At 36.5% G+C, this 22,368-nt stretch overlaps 1 protein-coding gene across 7 annotated transcripts in view; it reads right to left on the reverse strand.

Moving 5' to 3' along the window:
• SNTG1 (syntrophin gamma 1) overlaps positions 1 to 22,368 on the reverse strand; it is a 324,574-nt gene that overhangs the window by 5,637 nt on the left and 296,569 nt on the right. For 5 of the 7 annotated variants that reach the window (XM_062633421.1, XM_062633420.1, XM_062633424.1 and 2 more), the window contains 2 exons: positions 20,893 to 20,985; positions 8,438 to 8,548 (listed from right to left, as the gene is read on the reverse strand). In XM_062633421.1, coding sequence (XP_062489405.1) covers positions 8,438 to 8,548; positions 20,893 to 20,985 — 204 coding nt within the window. Of the gene's footprint in view, positions 1 to 7,864; positions 8,012 to 8,437; positions 8,549 to 20,892; positions 20,986 to 22,368 lie in introns of those variants that run through there. The other 2 variants (XM_062633422.1, XM_062633423.1) reach the window with 2 other exon arrangements.

Consider the following 22,368-nt stretch of genomic DNA (forward strand, 5'->3'; position numbering starts at 1 on the left):
TATTCTGTTTGTCTTTCTGTCCAGCACTGCTATTTCCAGGCTGTGAAGAGCTGAGGGTTTTACTTTTTTTATTTAAAGAATATTGATAATGTTGTAAATTCAACAAAAAATAGCTATATGTCTCAAAATGACATTAACCTGCAATTTTCTGCCTCGAGATTTCCAGGGAAATATTGCTTCATGTAATTCACAGAGATGTCCACAAATCACTCTTATGCAAGGGAGAACAACTGCCTGAAAGCAGACAGCTGCAGGTACAGAGTGTCCAGCGATGTACTGAATGGGTAGAGTTTTGCTCAGCTCTTTTGCAACACAAGCAGATGTCCTTCAGACGTGCTCAAAAATGAAGTTTCCATGAGCTTCTTTAAAAACGTCTTCTTTAAACATCCCGTGAGATTCTTTAAAATGCCTTAACTACCAGTTCTCAATAAAGAAGATAAAGTTTGTGCCAAGTTTCACAAACCTGCCATCTGTGTTTAAAAAAAAAATCTGTCTAGAGACATTCTGATTTTCAAACTCTGAGAAGGGCAATTTTATCACTATGCCAAAGTTTTTTTTTAGTTCCTTAAATTTCAGAATAAGAAAATTTATCATAAATAGGAATATAATGGAAATTCAAAATGAAGAAACAAAGAATTATAGAAGCTATTTCAGAATAAGAACTATCAGTCATTAAAATTAAATTACTTTTAACAACTTTTTATTAATATAATATTACCCTTCTTTGTAAAAATAAAAATGAAGCTGAAGATGAGAGAATAAATATTTAGTGGAAAAGTGAAATATTCATAGTATCAATTCCATCTGTTACATGTAGAAAGACTACATTTCCCCCTAGGTCTCAACAGGATAAGCCTATTAAATATTACAGTTTGAGAATTGTTTGAGTCAATTAGGTAACCTTATTAGCTGAAAGTTCTTACTGTAATAATTATACCTATTGGACACTGAATTTTCACAGTGCATTAGACCGGTAATTGCCAACAGTTATCACAGGTGTTTCTGCAGCAGCAGCACATTGGGAAGACGCATTGCTCAATGGACCTTCAAGAAAAACAAGTGAAGCAACAGAACAGCCTCTGAAGGTCCCGCTGGATTACTGTTAGTAACACAGTGAAGAAATTAGTTTGACTGCAAAGATGAACTCTGAGAAATCATCAAATAATGGATTACTATTTGCCCTGAAACATTATTCCCATTTCAATGTAGGCATGCATATTTAACTGGAAATTCAAACAATGTGAAGCACAGTAGGCTGACTGGCACATGGTGAGCTCATACAGGACTGATTAATGGCTGCAGCTCAATTCACAGGAGCCTGATCGATGGGAAAAGATCTATCAGGAACAAGACTTTTCTGGCAGATTAGCCTAATCACAAGAAAGCTTAATGTACAGATAAGACTTCATGTAGAGCTGCTGACAGATGAAACATTCCCTCACTTCTCCTGGAACTTGCACTTTTAGCTGCCCATGGATCTACTCTACAGATGGAGGGGAACCCACAAGCTTTTGTGCATGCTTAACCACCCCTGGTTGCTTCTGTATATACTTTGTCATCTGTTTATCCTCTTGTCTGAATACACTTTCTTCTAGGCAGGATTCTGTCTATTGCACACCAGCTTCAGATGAGGTTTCCAATTGACACCAAGATGTGTGATGCGGTCAACACACTGGGGGGGAAGAGATGCCATCAAGAGGGACCTTGACAGGCTTGGGCCAGTGCAAACCTCATGAAGTTCAACAAGGCCAAGCACCAGGTCAAGCACAGGCTGGGTGGAGAATGTATTGAGAGCAGCCCTGAGGAGAAGGACTTGGGGGTATTGGCAGATGAAAATCTTGACTTGAGTCAGCAGTGTGCATTTGCAGCCCAGAAAGCCAACTGTATGCTGGGCTGCATCAAAAGGAGCAAGGCCAGCAGGTTGAAGGAGGTGATTCTCCCGCTCTACTCCGCTTTCTTGAGACTTCACCTGGAGTACTGTGAGCAACACAAGAAGGACGTGAACACGGAAAAACTAAAAATTGAATCACACAAACCTACACAGGTCAGAAATCTGAGCTCAGAATGCAGTCACTGCAACTGAGAAATCCCTCTGTAAAAATCCTAAGGAGGTGCACTTAAAACCCATTTAAAGATGATAATGTAAACTTGAAGTATGTTTAAAATAAGCTACTGAATACCATTTGATTAAGTAGTTCTACAGATTGGATCACTTTCAGAAAAGCAGATGAACTGTGCACATCTTGTTACGGTTTCTAATCTGTCAGTCTCCTTAATTCTTAATGTGGCTGCATTGGCTGCAAGACTTTACTTATAAATGCTTATCATAATACCTTTTTATGTCCATACCCAACATAAATTGTCCACAAAAGGGTGATATTTCTCATTAAGACATTGATGTCTATATTCTAGCTAATGCTAGAAAATGCAGGAACTGATGTGCTGTAATTGTGCAGGACTTGGAGAAAAATGTTTTCACCAGAAGACACTTGATACATGAAAGTAATCATCTAGGGTAATGACTTCTAACAGATGCAACAAAACTTTCAATTAAATTAAAATTTTATTTTAGAGAATATACTTGAAATAAGCAGAAATGTCAGTCTGGAAAATGGTGCAAGCATCAATTAAGACACCTGGTAACAGCTGAAAGTGGGCATTTCCTTCACAACAGCAGTGATTTAGGCTATTTTTCTTATTTTAGATTAGACTTCTATACAAGATAATTTCAAGTATGAATTAACTGACATTAATTACAATTAAGTTAGCATTAATTAATAAGTATTAATGATAAATCCTTGAAGTTACACTTCTTCCTTTGCTAATACTTTTTTTCTGCCCTCTTCAATTCTCCATATTCATATAGGCAAAGAAAATTGACTGGATCTTCATCTTGATGTGCTGATTTTTTAATTAATTTCAGTTTTGTAACATTCAGCTTAGGAGTTGAGCTAATTTGTGAACAAAAGCTAACCTGATGCAGGACAACTGTGTGACCTTGCCTGAGTTTTCCTGTCAAAACTGTTGAGCTGTGTAAAAGTCCTGCAAGTTCAGGTGAAAGGCGAAAACAGAGACCAAAGTGTAGCTTTTGAGTTATACGTATGTTTTACAGGGGACAGCAACTCCTAGTTCACAGAAATACTCACCGGTGTGTTTACTTACTTAGAAAATTCAAATGGAAATTGTATGTAATAAGAAACACAGCACTGATAATTTTTATATACATGACATATTCCTATGTTTGGAAGCATATATATATATATATATATATATATATATAAAGAAACAGGATCTCTCATAGATTTAAAATACTGTTCATATTTGTCAGAAAAATATAAACCACCTTCCATTGCAGTGATCCGATACTTAGCCAGGTGAAACAGAACAGCAAAGGACTCTTGAGTTTCTTACAGTTTTGAGATTATGTTATTAGCATCTGGAAGCTGCTGTGATACTGGAAAGATATTATTGCATCATTAAACTGTAGCTAAACAAATAGAGAAATAGGTAACTAGGCAGGAAGGTGCCTAAGTGAATCCCTTTGTGTGTTACAGATAAGGAGAAAGCTTTGCCCTTTGCCCTTCTGTGCTTGTTTTTTTTCAACCCAACCCCAACAGCTCAGTAAGAACAAAGGAGACATGTAGGTTCCACATTCTGCCAAACCAACAGCTCTATTTTGTAGCTCTTAATCAGAAAAATTCTGTCTGACTGTGCAAACTTGTGCAATATTTCCTGCTGAGTGACAGCTGGGAAATAACCTACAGATTGGATTGTCTAAGGGGTATCGGTGATTAATGTTGCCCCTAAGTGATTTTCTTCTCAGAAACCACATAGACTTTGCCTTAGAGACCTTAAAGTTAGGTCTTTGCACCCAGACACCGTGCCATGGACCTACTGATGTGACCTATAGTAATTACTGTTCAGATTTTTTCAGACTGGAATTGTTTAAATCTACAAGGAGACACTTCTTTTACACTGCATTATATATCTTTATAGTAACGTGCTATTATTTACAGAGAAGCCAGATAAAAGCATCAATACAAAGTCTCTAGTAAAAAGCAGTATTTTTAACAGTAACTGACAGAATAATGCAAATGTTTAAATATCTTAAATTATTTCCAAGGGGAAAAGAAGTGTGTGTGGTTAAACTGTAACTAAATCCATAGCACATGCTGTGTGTCTCAGAGCATGCCATTTTGAATCTTGTTAAGTCAGGCATGAAACATGCTGTAAAAATGTTGACAGCATTACATAAATATTAGCTAAACTCTCGTGGCAAGTGTGTTTCTCGAAAACAAAATAGAAGCTGACTGATTAACGGACATGGTTCTGCATTTGTTCTTATATTCTTCTAAAATTAACAGTGATATCTTTGTATATTCCACCAGAACATGGAGTAGTTGCTAAAATATAAAATGCTGTTCCATAATTTTTTGTTTGTTTTTTTGTTTGCTTGTTTTTTCAAGCAATGCCCATATACAAATCTGAATGGTTTTCCAGAATAATAACTTTTGGATGAAAATTCAATATCTAAGCACTCTGATACTCTTAATTCTCTAGATAATAAATAAGTGTTTCAAAGCTAAAAGATATTATCACATGGATACAACATGCCATATCAACATTACTGGGATGGCATGAGATGCACAGCATTGTAAATGAAAGAAGACAGGAAGCATTTGGATTTCGATAACTCATATTTGTACAGGAAAGAATTATGTAGAATCAGAATTATTTAGTTTGGAAAAGACCTTTAAGATCATCAAGTCCAATTGTTAACCTAGCACTGCCAAGTCTAAGTGCCACATCTATATGTCCCCATCACAGCCAAGGATGGGGACACCACCACTTCACTAGACAGCCTGTCCAATGCTTGACAACTCTTTTGGTGAAGATGTTTTTCCTAATATCCAGTCTAAACCTCCCCTGATGTAAGTTGAAGTAATTTCCTCTTGTTACTTGGGAAAAGAGAGGGACACCTACCTCACTACAACCTCCTTTCAGGCAGTTGGTAGAGAGCAATAAGGTCTCCCCTGAGCCTCCTTTTCTCCAGACTAAATAACCCCAGTTCCCTTGGCTGCTTCTCATGAGACTTGTGCTCCAGGCCCTTCACCAGCTTTGCTGCTCTTCTTTGGACACTGGACATGCTCCAGCACCTCAGAGTCTGTCTTGTAGTGAGGGGCCCAGAACTGAAAACAGGATTCAAGCTGCAGCCTCATCAGTGCCAAATGCAGGCAAATGATCACAAGTCCTGCTGGCTATAGTATTTCCGATACAAGTCAGGGTGTTACTGGTCTTGGCCACCTGGGAACACTGCTCATATTCAGCCAACTGCAGACCATGACCAAAGCAAAATTGTTTAAAAATACCCCAAAACAACAAAACAGGCCAGACCACCTCACATTTGCAAGGGGTAACTGAATTATAACACATTATATACATTAACACATTCTGTCAGTACTATAGCTGAAATTTGGAGCTGGAGGAAAACACATCTTGGAGGCAAGACAAGAAGGAGTCTCAGATCAGGTATGCATGCACTGTAACAGGTTCTGCATAGAGTGGGTTAGTGTTAACTGTGAAGAGTTAACCCTTCTGTTCCAGTTACTTTGTTAAACTGTATCAGCGTTCCCTGCTTCCACATTACTGTTTGGGAATGCAGAATTGAAGAGCCCTTAACATGCTGGGGCAATGACTTCAGCGTTTTGGCTTCATTCTCAGCTGTGAGCTCTCATCTCACTATATGCTGATATTCCCTGTGTAACAGAACTGGCAAAATTTATTTTTATGTAAAGAAAATGCGACACTGTATTTCCCCTTACAACAGTCGGTCCCCAGGCCATTTGAAGCACAGAGATGCATTTAACAGGTGATGGTAACTGTGTCCATGAATATTCATCACAACCTTTAACAGATGTTTTAGAGAATTCCCATCATCTGATTCCAAATGTAGCCTGCATACAGTATGCATGAAATCTGGCATTACAAGCATTTCTACAAATCTGATTAACATTTCCTAATGACTCAAGAGTTCTGCAAATAGTTATAGCTCTAACTCTGTAATGCTACTAGAGTCCAAAAAATAGAGGCTAGATTGTTCCACCTCTTCTGATGCTGAATAGTGCTTTAAATCCAAGAAAGGCCTAAAGGATACTGAAGGGGACAATCCACAGAATTTTAAATTAACCAAAGTTGAAAAAATATGACCCAAGAATGACATTCATTTTATAGCCAAATTTATTTATATTTCTTAGACTAAGCAACATAGTTCATATATGAACAAATTGGAATGGAAAAAGTGCTCACTGTAAATGCTGTGGCACCTTCCAAAGACAACATTACCTGACTTTTTTGATCATGATATAACTGGTATTGTTCGATCACCAAGAAAATGAATGAAAAGTAAAAAGTTTTATTTCTAAATTGATCAATGTGAAAGATTGTGTTTATAATAAAGAGCTTAATGCAGCTATTTGCATTCAAACTCACGACTGCCTCTGACACAATGCCTTTTTTCTTTACATACTTTATCATGCTGTACATATTTAGCCCTTTTTGCCAGCAATTTATTTACTAATTTCCCTTTGGCTCGTGAAACCATATAGTTACCACATCCATTCTGCACCTTTCTCTCTGACATGACCAGGAAAAATAGTACAGCACATGCTTCAAAAGCAAGGCTTAAAGATGGCCAAGAAACTACTCTTTAGGTTAACATAAAGATTGGGATCCTAGTCTAAAAGACCTTTGATCCAAACTCTAAGGCACTTCTAGTTTTCAAAGAACTTGGGAGATCATTTTTCCTCACACAAACTGGGAAAGTAAATGCCCTATTCTCAAAAGACAGAAATCAAACTAAATAGAATAAATAAATAGAATTAAACTTGGCTAGGGATGTTAAGGATAACAGGAAGGGATTCTACAGGTACGTAGCAAATAAAAAACAGGAAGCTTCCCTCAGGAAGCTCTCGTGAGAACTGGCTACACAGGATTTGGAGAAGGCTGAGGTTCTGAATGACTTCTTTGCCTCGGTCTTCACTGCCAAAGGCTCTGACCAAACCAACCAAGTCTTGGAAGGCAGATGCAGGGATTGTGAGAATGAAGACCTTGGGCCCACTGTAGGAGAGGATCTGGTTCAAGACCACCTCTAAAAATCTGAATGTGCACATGTCCGTGGGTCCTGATGAAATCCATCTGTGGGTCCTGAAGAAACTGGCAAATGAAGTTGCTAAGCCACTGGCCAACATATTTGAAAAATCACAGCAGTCAGGTGAAGTTCCCAGTGACTGGAAAAAGGGAAATATAACCCCCATTTTCAAGAAGGGGAAAATGGATGACCCAGGGACTTACAGACCAGTCAGTCTCACCTCTGTGCCTGGCAAAATCTTGGAGCAGATTCTCCTGGATGGCATGCTAAGGAACATGAAAATCAAGGTGCTTGGTGACAGCCAGCATGACTTCACTAAGGGGAAATCCTGCCTGACCAGTTTGGTGGCCTTCTATGGTGGGGCTACAGAACTGATGGACAGGGGCAAAGCAGTTGATGTCATCTACGTGGACTTGTGCAAAGTGTTTGACACTGTCCCACATGATGTCCTTGTCTCTAAATTGGAGCGACATCAATTTGATGGATGGACCACTCGGTGGATAAAGAGCTGGCTGGATGGCCACATGCAAAGAGTTGTGGTCAATGGCTCAGTGTCCAGCTGGAGACCAGTAACAAGCTGTGTCCCTCAGGGATCGGTGCTGGGATCAGTCTTGTCTAACATCTTCGTTGTTGACATGGACAGAGGGGTTGGAACTAGATGATCTTAAGGTCCTTTTCAACCCTAACTATTCTATGATTCTATTATTCTATGAACTAAGCCTCTCAGGGTTACTGTTTTCATGTATTAGCTCTTGCAACAAAAGCACAACGGAAAATACAACTTTACTGACTTTCAATTAGACACGGACATAAAGCTTCCGTCTTGTAAGGGAGTATGTATTTAATCCACACTTTTTTTTTTTTCTCCTGTGAAATAAAAACAGATTTTAGATCTTTACTGGATTTTGTCCTAAGTTGACTTGTGGATATATTTTGCACCATTTCTTCATGATAAAAATATAGGGTGAAAAACAGTGTCAAACTCTCAGCCAGCTTTGTCAAAATGATAAACAGGAGAGTCGGTAATTGTGCCTAAATGCATACATAGCAAGTTCTGGGGTTTATCATTTTTAATGTAATTACACCTTTCAAAAGACTTTCAAATAGCAAAAATCCAAGCAATTGATTCAGCTTTCTTTTCTTGGAATTTCTTTGTTCTTTTCATTCACCAGGTTTGCTTTGATTTATTAATTAGTAAACTAAATAATTAAGTTTTATTTATTACTGCATTCCCCTAGATGCTTTGATAACTGCTTTTAATGTACAAAAATCACAATACATTATTTTTACCTTTGCTTCAATTTGTTTAGTATCTTGGTTTTGGAATAAAAATTTGATTTTGCTCTTCCCATCATCTGAAGAACCCTTGAGCTGGGAAAACTTGTACCTCCAAAGTACAGCCTAGGGGAAAAAAAAAAAGAAACATAAAAAAACCATACAAGCAACTTAGTGTAGCTGTCATTGAAAATTGTATTAGAAATAGCCAATCTCCTTCCAAGGGAACTTTAACTCTTCCATGGTACATAATTAAATCAGTTCAGAGTTATGTGGTCTGATGTTCATATGTACTATATGTACACATATGGATGTACAGTCAGTGTGTGATTCAGATCTGTCAAGACTACATTTTTGAAATTTACTCTGAAATTGCTTTATCTATATTTAACCCTGATTAAACAAAAAAGAGAGGATTAGTAACTTCATTGTCATGCCATACTCCAAAGATTTTTTTCCACTGATGATCTGTGGATTCCCCATTCCATCTGAAGTGATAAACTTCCATAGAAGTCCTCTCTTTTTCTTTCCATATTAAAAAATCTAGTTGTTTTAACATATAGGGAATTTCACATAAAAAACAAATATCCATTTTTAAATTATAAAATGTCAAAAGGAAACTCTGTAATGAGAACTTGTTTTGAGTTTACTTGTGACAGCTCTAATCAGGAATTCAGGAATGACCAATTCATTAATTCTAAGCGTATCAGTGGCATTTCATGTAGCTATATTATGAATTACATTGTGTCTTGCTGAAAAGAAAAACAGATTGCACTACAGAATAAACATACAATTAATAAAATTTACAGCTGGGTAGAAATGCATCTTTCTTTTTTATATCTAATATGGGTTTATGTAAGAAAAAAAAACATTTCAAACTACTTTGCTTAGAAGTGGAAAAGAGCTATTTTTTACTGTCTTTTCAGGCTCATTTAAAGATATCCCCACCCTCCAGATATTTTGAAGCCCTAACATTTTTCATTGTGATTTCAGCAGTATTTCACATAAAGTCATCTGCACTCACGTGCTGATACTTTGAGGAAAAATTAATTTCACATGGATTGGACAACACAGAAACTTAAGGCAGGAGGTGCTGTTCCATTTTCTTTTGCCTGAGTGTTTGTAAACTAATTCCTCTCCATGGTATAGGATGACACTTCCCATCTGTGCCCTTTGTCCATATTAATAAATGATTTACTATGTACTTAAACAATAAGAGGGGTAAAATTTTTCAAGTATCCTAAATCTATGCAGGTCCCTTTACTTCAGAATGTGTTAATCTTTTTAAATTAATGACTGGCAAAAACCCCTAACCTGCACAAAGCTAAATAAAGTTACCTGTGTTTGTCTTAGTAACTTGAAAAAAAAAACCCCAAAGGACAGTAACTTAACTGTGCACAGTACACAAAGCAAGTCTTAGAATTAGTTTTTCCAAAATTCTCTCCATATATTTGCCTCTTGCAGATTAAAAAGCCATAATCTCAGCCCCACTTTCATTTTCTTTGTGTATATGACAGGTGAGCTCCCATCTACCATAAACAGTTAAGGACACTCTGTTCCAGATAAACCAGAGGAATTTGCCAATTTATGTGAAACTGTATCATATTTGTTTCAAAAGCTGTCCTCCTCAGCCCACCAAGCTGTGCTACAGAACATAGAATAGCTTCCCTCATCCCCTAGTGTGTGCAATTCCTGTCATCTTTTTTGATCAGTGATGTTTACTTACGTCCTGTAGATAGTGAGGTAAAAAAAATAAAACCAACCAAACCAGTATACCATTCAGGTGGCCATCTTCCTACATACATCATAAACTCCTTTTTGCCCAGACCTATGTAGCTCAACAAATCTAGTTGAAAGATCAAGATCATTGCTTTTTGAATGAAAACCAAATCTATTTAAGCATGTAATTTCCTACATGATAAATGTAAAGGCCACTGATGGTATCTTTATCGCAGGAGAACAATCAAAGAAACAAGCTTTCATCTTTGTCTGATGATGGATAGGGAGGCCAGGAGAGAGCCACAGTAGTAACAAGAACCTTTAGGTGAGCAGGCAAAATAACAGGGTACCTGTCATTCCCAATCAGATTAAGTTCAAGTGAAGATCAGGGTTGTACAGAACTGCAGTACTTTGGCATTTACCATGAAGTTTTGTCACTTGCTTCATTCCCACTCAGAGGAAAGAGAATGACAGTCACACCAAATGACAGGCACGACTCAAGAAAACACTTCAGTTTATGCATAACATCAGTTTGGATAGCCCTACTTAGCAATGGCTCTTACTTGAGCACACTGCAAAATCAGGTCTGTAGTGTGCAGGGGACAAAATCATTTTTGAGACTAATCCCAACAAGACAGCACTTCTTCTACCAGGATATCAAAACAAGTTCCGAGAACTGACAGTTCAACAGCATACTTCACACAGACTATTAAACACTCTTTATCTATAGCATAAGGAATTAAAATGCCATTGACAATGCATGAAATGACTCTCAAATGAAAGAAAAATTAAATATTTCTCTTGAGTGATCTTCAACAAGTCGCACATTTTTTTTTCCCCTAGATATACGCATGGAGGAGGGCTCTTTTTGCAAAAATAAAAGTGGGGAAATTTTGTGAGTTATAAGTTCTTAAGTCAGGAATACAAAGTATTCCTGGTTACTTCTTTCTGGCTGCTTCTTTTGTTTTAGACAATTTCTTAATAACAATTCCTTCATCCTTGTTTGAACTGGGATGAATGCTGGTTCAATCTGATATATGGGATATGTGTCTACACCTTGATGTACCACACAACATGAAAAGTCTAGCAACTAGGTTAAACTAGATGTCCAACCGCAGTTAGCTAAAATTGGGTGAATTAGTTAGGTATATGCCCAGTAAGATACATTTAATTCCTTGTCTCCAACCAAAGGAGCTCAAGAGCTCCCCTATGTAGCCAGAACTGCAGATGTACAAGATTATAAAGATACTACCAGTCAGATCATTCTCTTAAAATACACTATCTTGAGGATCCTTGGGTTACTGCAATGAATACACTAAAGCCCCATAACCAAATCAGCAGTATTTTGGTACAGGCTCCAAAGGAGATAAATGCCTAAGCCATAGCCGGTTCAGGAAAGAACTCCTCCAGGAAACTAAATGTTAGAAAAAGAGTGAAATTTCACGTTAAAATGATTATATAGAGCAAGAGAAATGACTATATTTGTCAATAGTAGACTTCTGTATATTAAAAGAATGCTGTAACTTTGCTGTGGTAGCCTCAGCAGTAGAAACCAACATAACAACGAGAAGGATACAGGATGCCTGGCCTAAGACCTTGTAGTTTAGAACAGGGAAGCCTTGTCTAACTGTGCATCTTGATAATACAGACATTCATAATTTTTGTATTACTTACAAGAAAGCTTTGTCTAGAAATGGAAACCATGTATCTTAAGCAGCAGAAAGTTTCATCTCTGCAATATTGGTAGCCTTGTGAAATCATTGCAATATAAAAGGACAAGCCAAGCAAGAAAGTGAGAATGATGACATTCACATAATGGTTGGGGCCTGTCCAAAGAGCAGAAAGGTGAAAAGAATGAGGGGAGGAAGACTCCTTACTTCATCGGGACGACCACCAGAGGGGGCGGCGCAAGCGTAGAAGAGGCTGATGTCGTAATGGACTAATGAAGTAATCCTTAATGCATATGTATTAGTTACAAAATTTTAGTGTATAAATTGCAAACGCGATGTGACGGGGTCAAAGCCAGATTTGGGTGCATGACCCTGGTTTCCCAGCGCTGCAATAAAGCACCTCATATAACCATTCCGGTGGTTATGTGTCAGTAAGAACGCTAACACCACAAAAGAGCAGAGTGACAGTGAGCATCAATACATATGACCTTGGCACACCAACCATGTGATTAACACATGGATAGAAGGTGTTTTTTTTCAAGGCTCATTTATCAAGAAACAAAGTTGTGGGTACAGAGAGCCTCATGCATACCTTTTGCATTACATGCAATCTGACATGAGCCAACCACTTTATCCCATGACAACCAAAGTAAGCCTTCGAGCTCGCCCTGCTAGGCAGCATGGCTGCATGGTGGTGATCTCCCCTTGAGCTGGGATGCCTCTCAAGCTTTGAGATTCCTTATCTGAGACTGAGAAATTCTTCCTTTCCCAAGGGAAAGACCCCTTATTTGCAACAGAACCCCACCAAGTTGCAGATAGCATGCTAAATCAATACTAATGAAGACCATGTAGTTAGTTCCTGTAGACATAAACTATTGGCCAAATCTGAGACTAGGACTGGACCTAGCTGCACCCTAAGCACCATCGGGAGTTTAGAAATCAAGGGGTTCTACTCTGAATCTTGTGACTCAATGTGAGGGTCTCTGTGTAAATCTTCTCGCTCAATCCTAACTCAATTTTCTTTTGTATGTTTCATCCGCATAGTAAGTAATGGAATGAACCTTGCCATTTAACTTTGTCAAGTCACACGTTTCACAAATTCATATGAAAACCACTTTTGCTAATACCTCTGATGTTGATTCTTTGAGTGACCCTAAACCACTCATTTGCAACACTTTTTTTTTTGTTATTTCATGTGTTCTGTGTGGCTTTTTTTCTTTTCATTTTCACTACTGCAAAATGCATAAGCAATGAACAGAAACCAGACTTATTCTTTTTCAAAAACTATTTTATTCAAGGACTATCTCAAGTAGAAAAGAGAAGCAAGACCTACTCATCAAAGTACCCAGTTTCACAGAGATGTGTAGCTACAGCACTGACGTAAATGCATGACAGTATCGCAGTGCTTGCTGTGGTGACTATTCTGAATTCTAATTTTAAAGGCTAATTCTCCTGAATTGGGAATAGGCACCCTTGGGGATACTGATCTATACCACTGTCAAAGCCAAGTGAATGAGTTTCTTATGTTTTTGAACATCACAGTTCCTCAGAACCATTTGTTTAATGCTTGACTCAGAGAGTTAATATAGGCTGATAAAATTTTGTACAAATATATACATGTATAGATTGACTTCTAAACAACGTGCATTTGTAAAACATGCTGGCTCTCTCACAAATTGCCAAAACAACCTAAATGTGTGCACCATATAAGTTATTCCTAAATCAGTTCTTATGAATTATAAAATATAAGCAGACGTTCTTACTGTCTTGAAGGTGCAGCTCAACACTCTGTAATACATTAACATGGTGCTTCTTTTAGTTAATAAAAGCAGCCTGTTCTCTTCAAGTGCTTTCCTTATTAACCACCAGTAAGTGTGCATAACCTACATCATAGAATCATAGAATCATAGAATAGTTAGGGTTGGAAAGGACCTTAAGATCATGTAGTTCCATGCCCCCTGCCATGGGCAGGGATACCTCACACTAAACCATGCCACCCAAGGCTCTTTCCAACCTGGTCTTGAACACTGCCAGGGACGGAGCATTCACAACTTCCCTGGGCAACCCATTCCAGTGCCTCATCACCCTAACAGGAAAGAATTTCCTCCTTATATCCAAACCAAACTTCCCCTGTTTAAGTTTTAACCCGTTACCCCTTGTCCTGTCACTACAGTCTCTAATGAAGAGTCCCTCCCCAGCATCCCTATAGGCCCCCTTCAGACACTGGAAGGCTGCCATGAGGTCTCCACGCAGCCTTCTCTTCAGGCTGAACAGCCCCAACTTCCTCACCCTATCTTCCTACGGGAGGTGCTCCAGTCCCCTGATCATCTTCATGGCCCTCCTCTGGACTTGTTCCAACAGTTCCATGTCCTTTTTATGTTAAGGACACCAGAACTGCACACAGTACTCCAGGTGAGGTCTCACAAGAGCAGAGTAGAGGACTATATATAGCATATTTAGGAAACACTAAATTTTTGTTGACCCTAAAGTAGAATTGACACATGGACTAGGGACCAGGTGGTAATTCCTTTTAAAGCAAAAATTGCAACGAAATGCAAAAACTCTGTGGCTGATGCTGGCATCAACTACTTATGAGAATCCTGAGACACTTTTCAAGTTGAGGCACACAACTTTATGATGCCTTGATGGAAGACCAAGACAAAAAATCAGTATGCATTACTTACTGCCTTTAAAAGGGAACTCTCAATCCACGAGTAGAGACAAAACTTGTGAATAACTTGATGCAGACCTATTTAGAAATTGGGGACCAAGGTAAAATAGCATATGCTGAAAATATCAACAGCTTCCATTTGGATACATCTAGTGTGATCATGGAAAATCTGACATAGTTAATTCAGGTTTTAAGAAATGCACTGTAAGAATGCAGTCTCACTGAGCAAATACTGTATGTATCATGCATAATATTAAAACAACCAATAAAATACAATTTTTCCTCCCAATTATTATTTTTAGATTGCTTAAATTGCTTTTTACATTTTATATCATTTAGTAACATTAATTTCAAAGAATACGAGAATGCAATGCAAACAAATAAACAGTGCAGACAATCTGACAAGTTAAAGACTTCTCTTGAAATGCTATTAAATTTCTGCAATCAGAAATCATAAAGAATTGAAATTCTGTCTTCACTGAAATTAAATGGATTTTTTTTTTCCTTTGACATATTTGGGACCAAGATATTCCACCCATACTTCTTAATGAGAAATATTTTATTTATAACTAATCATCTAGGACTCATTTGTTCTATTCTTTGTAACCAAATTACTGTTTATTGTCTTCTGCTAGTGTTATTTTCCTATAATTACCCAAGGATGCTCTCTGCCTGCATATTTTTATTTTATAGATGGGACATAAATGCAATACATAAATGGCACATGAAAGAAAAGCTATTCACTTCAGCACCTGTAATAATTTGATGATGTTCCCTGTAGTCACACAAATGAAGAAAACTATATTGCTCTTATTCTTAGCACAAGTGGTAAATCTAGAACACATTCTGCAAGGGACCTTAGAAAATATTTTCACATTCATATCATAAGTCAGTTTGCTACTCACTCCCATCATTTCAGAATCCTGGACTAAACTACATACAATTTTGATGAGATGGTATCAAACAAAATTACTTCCTATCTAGAAAATGGTATCAGAAAAGTGGGAATGCATCATAATTATCTTAATGTAGGGTATGATCAGGAGTATTGGTTAGGGTTTTTCTTTCATTTTCAGTCATGGGGCTTGATTTACCCTTAACAGAGACTGGATTACCAAACAAACACAGAATAAATCATGGTGTCTGTATTTTTGCTTACCATAAGCTAATGAATATGCATAGAAATATGAATGTCTGACTAGTCCATGGCTCGGTGATAGCTATAAAATTTAGCAAAGATGTACAAGGAATTTTGCATTATCACCAGGAATAAAAAAGCTGCATTTTTTCAACATATGAGTCTCCTGCCAGAACAGAATTAATTTGTGTCCTATGGCTTCATTGATGATCTACACTCAATTTATTATTAAACAGTCTTCCATCCTCTATTTTGGATTATGTGTTCTGGACCTATTCTGTTCATGCAAAAAGGACATTTACACTTCATGAACTTGTGAAAGTTTTTGCACCACACAATGCAACAGCATTTCATCTGCCAGTGCACATCACCAAATGCAGGTATTCTCTACACTAACCGTTGACATGAATCATACAGATTTTATCACATAATAGCAAAAGAAGTTTGGCCTTCAGTAGGATGCCTGGAAAAAAACTGAAAGCGACTGTCAGTGTTTTATAATGATTAGACAGTTACATCTCAGACCGGCTGTAAATGGTGGAGTAAATAAAGAAACAATTTTTATTAAAGAAAAGGATGTCAGAAGTCACTTTTCAAATATTAGTTTTAGCAAATCCCTTTGTTGTCTTTTCCACTGCATCTTCAAAAAGCTGTAGCTGTACTTTTCCAGCACTGGTGGTTTTTTGCTTGTTTATTTTTTTGTTTTTATGATACTTTGACTGACTATATTATTGTTCTGTTTAGCTTTTAAGGAAGTTTTTTATACTAGGGACTTGTAGGTCCTTATTTTAGAATCATAGAATCATAGAATAGTTAGGGTTGGAAAGGACCTTAAGATCATCTAGTTCCAACCCCTTGCCATGGGCAGGGACACCTCACACTAAACCATGACACCCAAGGCTCTGTCCAACCTGGCCTTGAACACCACCAGGGATGGAGCATTCACAAGAATTATTTTCAAGAATAAAAATAACTGGGTCATTGGGCACCTGGGATATGCCTTAATTTCATTGTTCATCTCATGCCTAATTGAGAAAGATTACATTCTTGCAAAGTGATATTTTATCCATACTGGTAGCAGCGGCAGGAAACCGAGTAGGATTAAGATCTTGTCCATGCTCAGTTCTACTGTGTTACCAATCTCTGAAGAGTGCCTTACTAGAAAAGAATTATGGCCCAAGGTAATTTCCTTTGTCAACTGCTGTGGCTTTATACTTGTAAAAAGGTATAAAGATGGGGAGGACACAGAGAATAAAAAACCAAACATGAGACAAAGGAAAAAAAGCAAGAAAATCAGCCCTAATAAAATAACTGTTCTTGTGTGTTACTAAAGTTATGCCAAATGTTAAAAGTTTACAGTTTGTTTAGTACTGAAGGAGGACCTACCAGCATTTTTTTGTTTCTAACCACAGTATGTACAGCCTCTATTACAGTTACAGTAGCTATTTGGTCAGTGTTTCAATTTCTAAGCATAGAATAAATACTTGTTCATAAGAGTTGCATTAATAAATCTTGACCTTGAAGTGAACTTGGTTTCTTTTGGCTTTCTCTCTTACGGAACTTTGGATATCAAGGGTTTTTTACATACTGTTTTATTTCAATATGCTGTATGTATATTATCTGCATGAAGAGACAGACATTAAGGTAAGCATCCCTAGAAAACATGGAGTGTGCTCCTAAAGAGATTAAGATATATACTATGTTTTGTGTTATTTAGTAGCCTTTTGGTATGAAAACCTAATTAAAGATATTTGCAATACTATTTATTGTTCACAGTGCATTCTCTAGGTCTGATTGCTTTTTATGTTGCAGTTCTCTTTCAAACTATACTTCATTACTTAAAAAAAAGGGATAATATCTTGGAGCTTTGGCTTTAGAGAGTGGTACAGAAGAATATGAGCACAAGTATATGTTACTATTTTTAATGTGAAGGGAGAGAAATTCTTTTGTGTCTGTAATTACATTTGGCAGTTTACAGACTGTTTAGCTGAATTAAGAAACTATTTACTGAAATGTGAGAATTTGATATAACTAGACAATCTTAAAAAGTATTAATTCTCCTTTTAGGAAATCACAACAGTTTATTATAAAGCAACATACCAAATGCTCTAAATGATAAAAAACCTGCTAGCTCTACAAGCTATCCGTCAAAAATTGAGTAAGAGATAGAAGCCGATACGCAGCAGAAAATGCTATGATTTATGCCAGTGTTGTTATAAATACGTCACAGCAGAGATTTGTTCTGAAGAGCTCTAATACCTTGTGTACTTATATTTATCACAGGTTTGTGCAGACACAGAAACAATGTTTTTATCGAACTATAATGTGTTTGACTTGGAATACATTTAGCACAAATGACAGATTTTAACCACTAATTTTGACTTAACATCGTCATCTATTATATGAAAATTAAATGACAGTAAACAAGGAAACAAGCCACACAGGGTTGCATGTTTTTTTTTAAACTGAAAACCATTACTTTCATTACCCTCTATAATCTCATTAATGAGCATTGGTAGTGAGTTTAGGTTTCAGAACATTTGTAAAAATTTGACTGCAATTTGTCATGCACTCTGGAAAAAAAAAATCTATTAACTTGCAATGTAAGAGGGGAAAAACAATTTAAATATCGATTCATTGCTTAAATACTGGAATAGCTGAACAGCTGGTAAAATCATTAGTTGCAGAACTTGGCTTCACTCCATTTTACTGGTGAATATTCACCATTAAAAATAGTTCAGTCAATTCAGTAGTATTAAGAAAGAAAACTTAAAATACCATGAGCACATTGTTATATATAAAATAGAAACTGCCTGAAGATTTACTGAAGATCTCACTGCATCAAAACATAAGACATGACTTCACAGGTGTCCTCAGAAACTACTACTTGTGCTTTGTGTTCTGGGAAACATGAGAATGTTGTAATTAAATAATTAATAAAAATATCCAATTATATTAATTAGATCGGTCCTCCAAGTACTTGTCCAAGGCCACCTTTGAATTCATTAGAAGATTTCGCATCTGCAGTGTTATTCTGTGAGAACTGAGAGACGGACTGAATGAATTATCTGACATTGAACTATGAAGTCTATAAAAAATGGCTTTCAGTTAAGCTTTACCCAAAAAAGAGTGGTTGAATTTGGTATGAGTAACGTCAAAATAATAGAACTGAATGTATGCAAGAAAGACATGGACCTGCTCTAGCAGGAGGGCCATGAAGATGATCAGAGGGTTGAGCACTTCTCTTGGGAAGACAGGCTGTGAGGGTTGGGCTTGCTCAGCCTGGAGAAGACAAGACTCCAGGAATACTTTACTGCATACTTTCAACACTTAAAGAGGGCTTATAAGAAAGATGGAGAGAGACTTTTTACCAAGGCCTACATTGACAGGGTAAGGGGTAATGTTTTTTAAACTAAAAGAGGATAGGTTTAAATTGGACATAAGGAAGAATATTTTTATGATGAGTGTGGTAAGTTGCTGGAACAGGTTTCCCCAAGAAGTTGTGGATAGCCCATCACTGGAAGTGGAAATATAATAGTTTGCACTGAATTTTCAAATACTGATTGTAAAAATTCATATGAAATAAAAAATTAGAAGTGGATTTTTTACATGAACAATGTGATATTTTAAATAGAAGGTTTGTTTTTACACAGAGTTTGTTAATTTGTGTGACTTTTGTACACTCTTAATGAACAAATATATATATAAATATTAATAGGATATAGGTAATTTAATTTAAATTTTATTCATATTTTCCTTGTCCTGCAAACTTTTTTCCATTATTTTTTGTTTTCTCAGATATTTCTTGGAAAAGAGATTTTAAACTTCTGCTTCATATGAACTACTTCATTAAGTGGAGAAATAATATTAGCTTATGTAACCAAACATGTCTAGTTTATGCTTCAGTTCATGTGCATATAGCAATATTGTTGAAGAACACAACTAGCATAGACATAACCTAAACTGGTCACCACCTTAATGAAGATACCTGAATAAATTTTTGGCTAGGAGAATCACAACCTTTACCTTTCTGTAAAATGATGGAGAGTAGGTAATGGTTTTCATATTTAGGTACTCATAAAAAAGTAGGAGACACACAGAAGAATCTGTTTTATAAGTAATATCATTCCCCAAGATGTTGTTTTCATATTTTTTTCTACAAATAGAAAGGCACAATGACTTACTTGAATTTCAAATTTACTACACCTTGTGCAAACAAGCAGTAAAATGGAGAAGGAAATATTAAAGGGTTCTGATTAATGTGGTGGGAAAGGTTGACTTAAGGGAAAGGATAGGAGCATATTGTGTAAAGAAAAGGGCATTTTTAGCAATTAATGGTTGAAGAGAAGTGGAACTTAGAAAAAAAATATTTCACCTTCACAGAAACACAGAATCACAGAATTGCAGACTGGTTGAGGCTAGAAGGATCCACCAGGGGTGGTCTAGACCAACCTCCTCCTTCTCAAGCAGAGTCACCTAGAACACATTACTCCAGATTGTGCTCAGATGGTTCCCAAATATCCCCAGGGAAAGAGACTCCACAACCTCTCCAATGCTCAGTCAATGCTCTCCCATAACAGCAGTGTCAAGCAATAGGAATAAAGCTTGCTTATGTCTTGGTACTTATTAGCAATTAGTGTAAATGCAAACATACATAGGCTCCCAATGATTTTCCTGAGATTTGGACTTGCATTAATATAATCTGGAAATTGATGCTCTATTACTCACTTGGTACAGCAAACTATTTCATCAGTTGTACTGAGTTTTTTTAAGACTGATGATAAAAGTGTAAGTCATAGACACCATGGCTGATTTCTCTTTTTACAGACACCTGAACAGAAATATGTAAAACATAAACTGAGAACTGCTGTAATATACCACACACACTCCCACCCATGAAACAGGAGAAGAGAAAGAAAAATTCTTGTTAAAGCTCACAGATCAGCTTGAAACCAGGATTATTTTCTCTCAAAACAAAGGATGCATCAGTGAAAGAAACCTAAAAATTAATCAGTCTGGGTTTCAAGAGAAATGAAATAATAAAGACTTGATGCCTGCTTGCAATTGACAGTGGTATTGATTTTTAAACAAGAAGCACATAACAAAATACAACTTCTCGCATAATTTTAAAATCACACCCATGTTTAAACTAAAGCAAAGAGATTTGACAAGATATAAACCAAGTGCAATTTAAGGAAGTACTACTTATCCCACAATATAAAAAAAATAGCAAGGAATAATAATGTGATGGAAAAAAGACTGAGAACTTTACCTTTGTGGCAGCATCAAAACAGACAAAGCCCATGCTAAAGTCAATGGTAAGTCCCATAAGATGACTTTCCAAAACACAGGCATATGTCTTGCACTGTAAAAGAAAAGTCAGAGAAGGTATTTACCACAGAATATACATCTTAAAATTCTTTCCAGGACCAGTTTTTCTGTTTTTTTTTTTTTATTCTAATGTTTATAAAGATCAAAATTATTGCCAGAAATAAATTATTTGTGTATAAATACATTTATTGCTAATTTATTTAAAATCAAAGGATTTGATGTCAGTGATTAAGTTTTCTAAGTATTGTAAAATGAGGCTTTGCTTCCATTAGGGGAAAAAAATAAATAAATGAGAAACAGAATAGCCTCTGTGGCTTATCAATGACAATAGGTAAAAGGGAAGTTTCATTATTTTTGAACTCTCTTATTTGTTTTGGTACCCAGTAACTTCCTCTGACATTAATATAAGCCTTTCAGCTTTTTAAGAAGAAATAAATGCATTTGTAAAATATCTCTTTGGTATGCTCTTTATTTTGCTTTTGTGTTCTGCTAAATATCACTGGAAAAGGCAGTATTTCATACAATGTAGCAACTGATGTAATAATATGAAATACCTATTCTACTTCAGCTAGTGGACCAAAATATGTCAAAGGTTCCTATGATAAACTCTGAAATCCTGAAAGAATTTATCACTGTCTGCTATGCATCTGTTTTATTCCATAACATCCGTAACACTTCAATACATGCTGTGAGACATCTACTAGTGTAATTTCCAGGATGACTATTACTGTGCTGACTTCAGGTATAAAATGACAAACTTTTATTTTTTCACCACAAATTATGTAAACAATAAAAAACATTTTTAAACCTGATGCAAATTCTTCAAAGAAGATGTTCTTGTTTTATGGAAATTTTACCCTCCAGATTAAATGAAATGTAGTTACATTCTTCAAATGCTGCTGCGGACACTAAACACACTTCCATGATCTATAATGTGTTAAAGAACCAAAATATAAATTGTAGACATGGGGACAATGTAAGTTATTAAAATATCAGTGTTACAAAAGTATGTATTGCTATTTTTGGCATTTTGATTAGTAAGGGTAAACCACATGCCTTTACTTATATATTCTTTAGGTGGGCTCTTTGAATTCTAAATAGTCTGTCCCAGAACAGAAGAAGCTGAAAGGCTCATTAATAGCTTCTAAGAATTGAAATAGACATTGTAATAAAGGGAAATGTAGCAGTTCATAGCTATATAGATTCTCTGGTTATTTTGAATTTGATGTTCTGACACTTCAATATATATTTATTTTCTGGAACTGAAATATTTGTGCGAATTGCTTTCACTGATCAAAACAGGCCTCAACTACACTGATCAAAACAGGTCTCAACCATGCAAACAGCTGTTGGTTAATCTTCGTGCACACACCTTGGAGCTCTAGAATCTAGGTTTCAAACACAGTGGTATCCACCA

Source organism: Pezoporus occidentalis, unplaced genomic scaffold (assembly GCF_034315485.1).
Source record: "Pezoporus occidentalis ecotype Australia unplaced genomic scaffold, CSIRO_AGI_Poc_V1 ctg4, whole genome shotgun sequence".
In the NCBI taxonomy this organism is placed as follows: domain Eukaryota; kingdom Metazoa; phylum Chordata; class Aves; order Psittaciformes; family Psittacidae; genus Pezoporus; species Pezoporus occidentalis.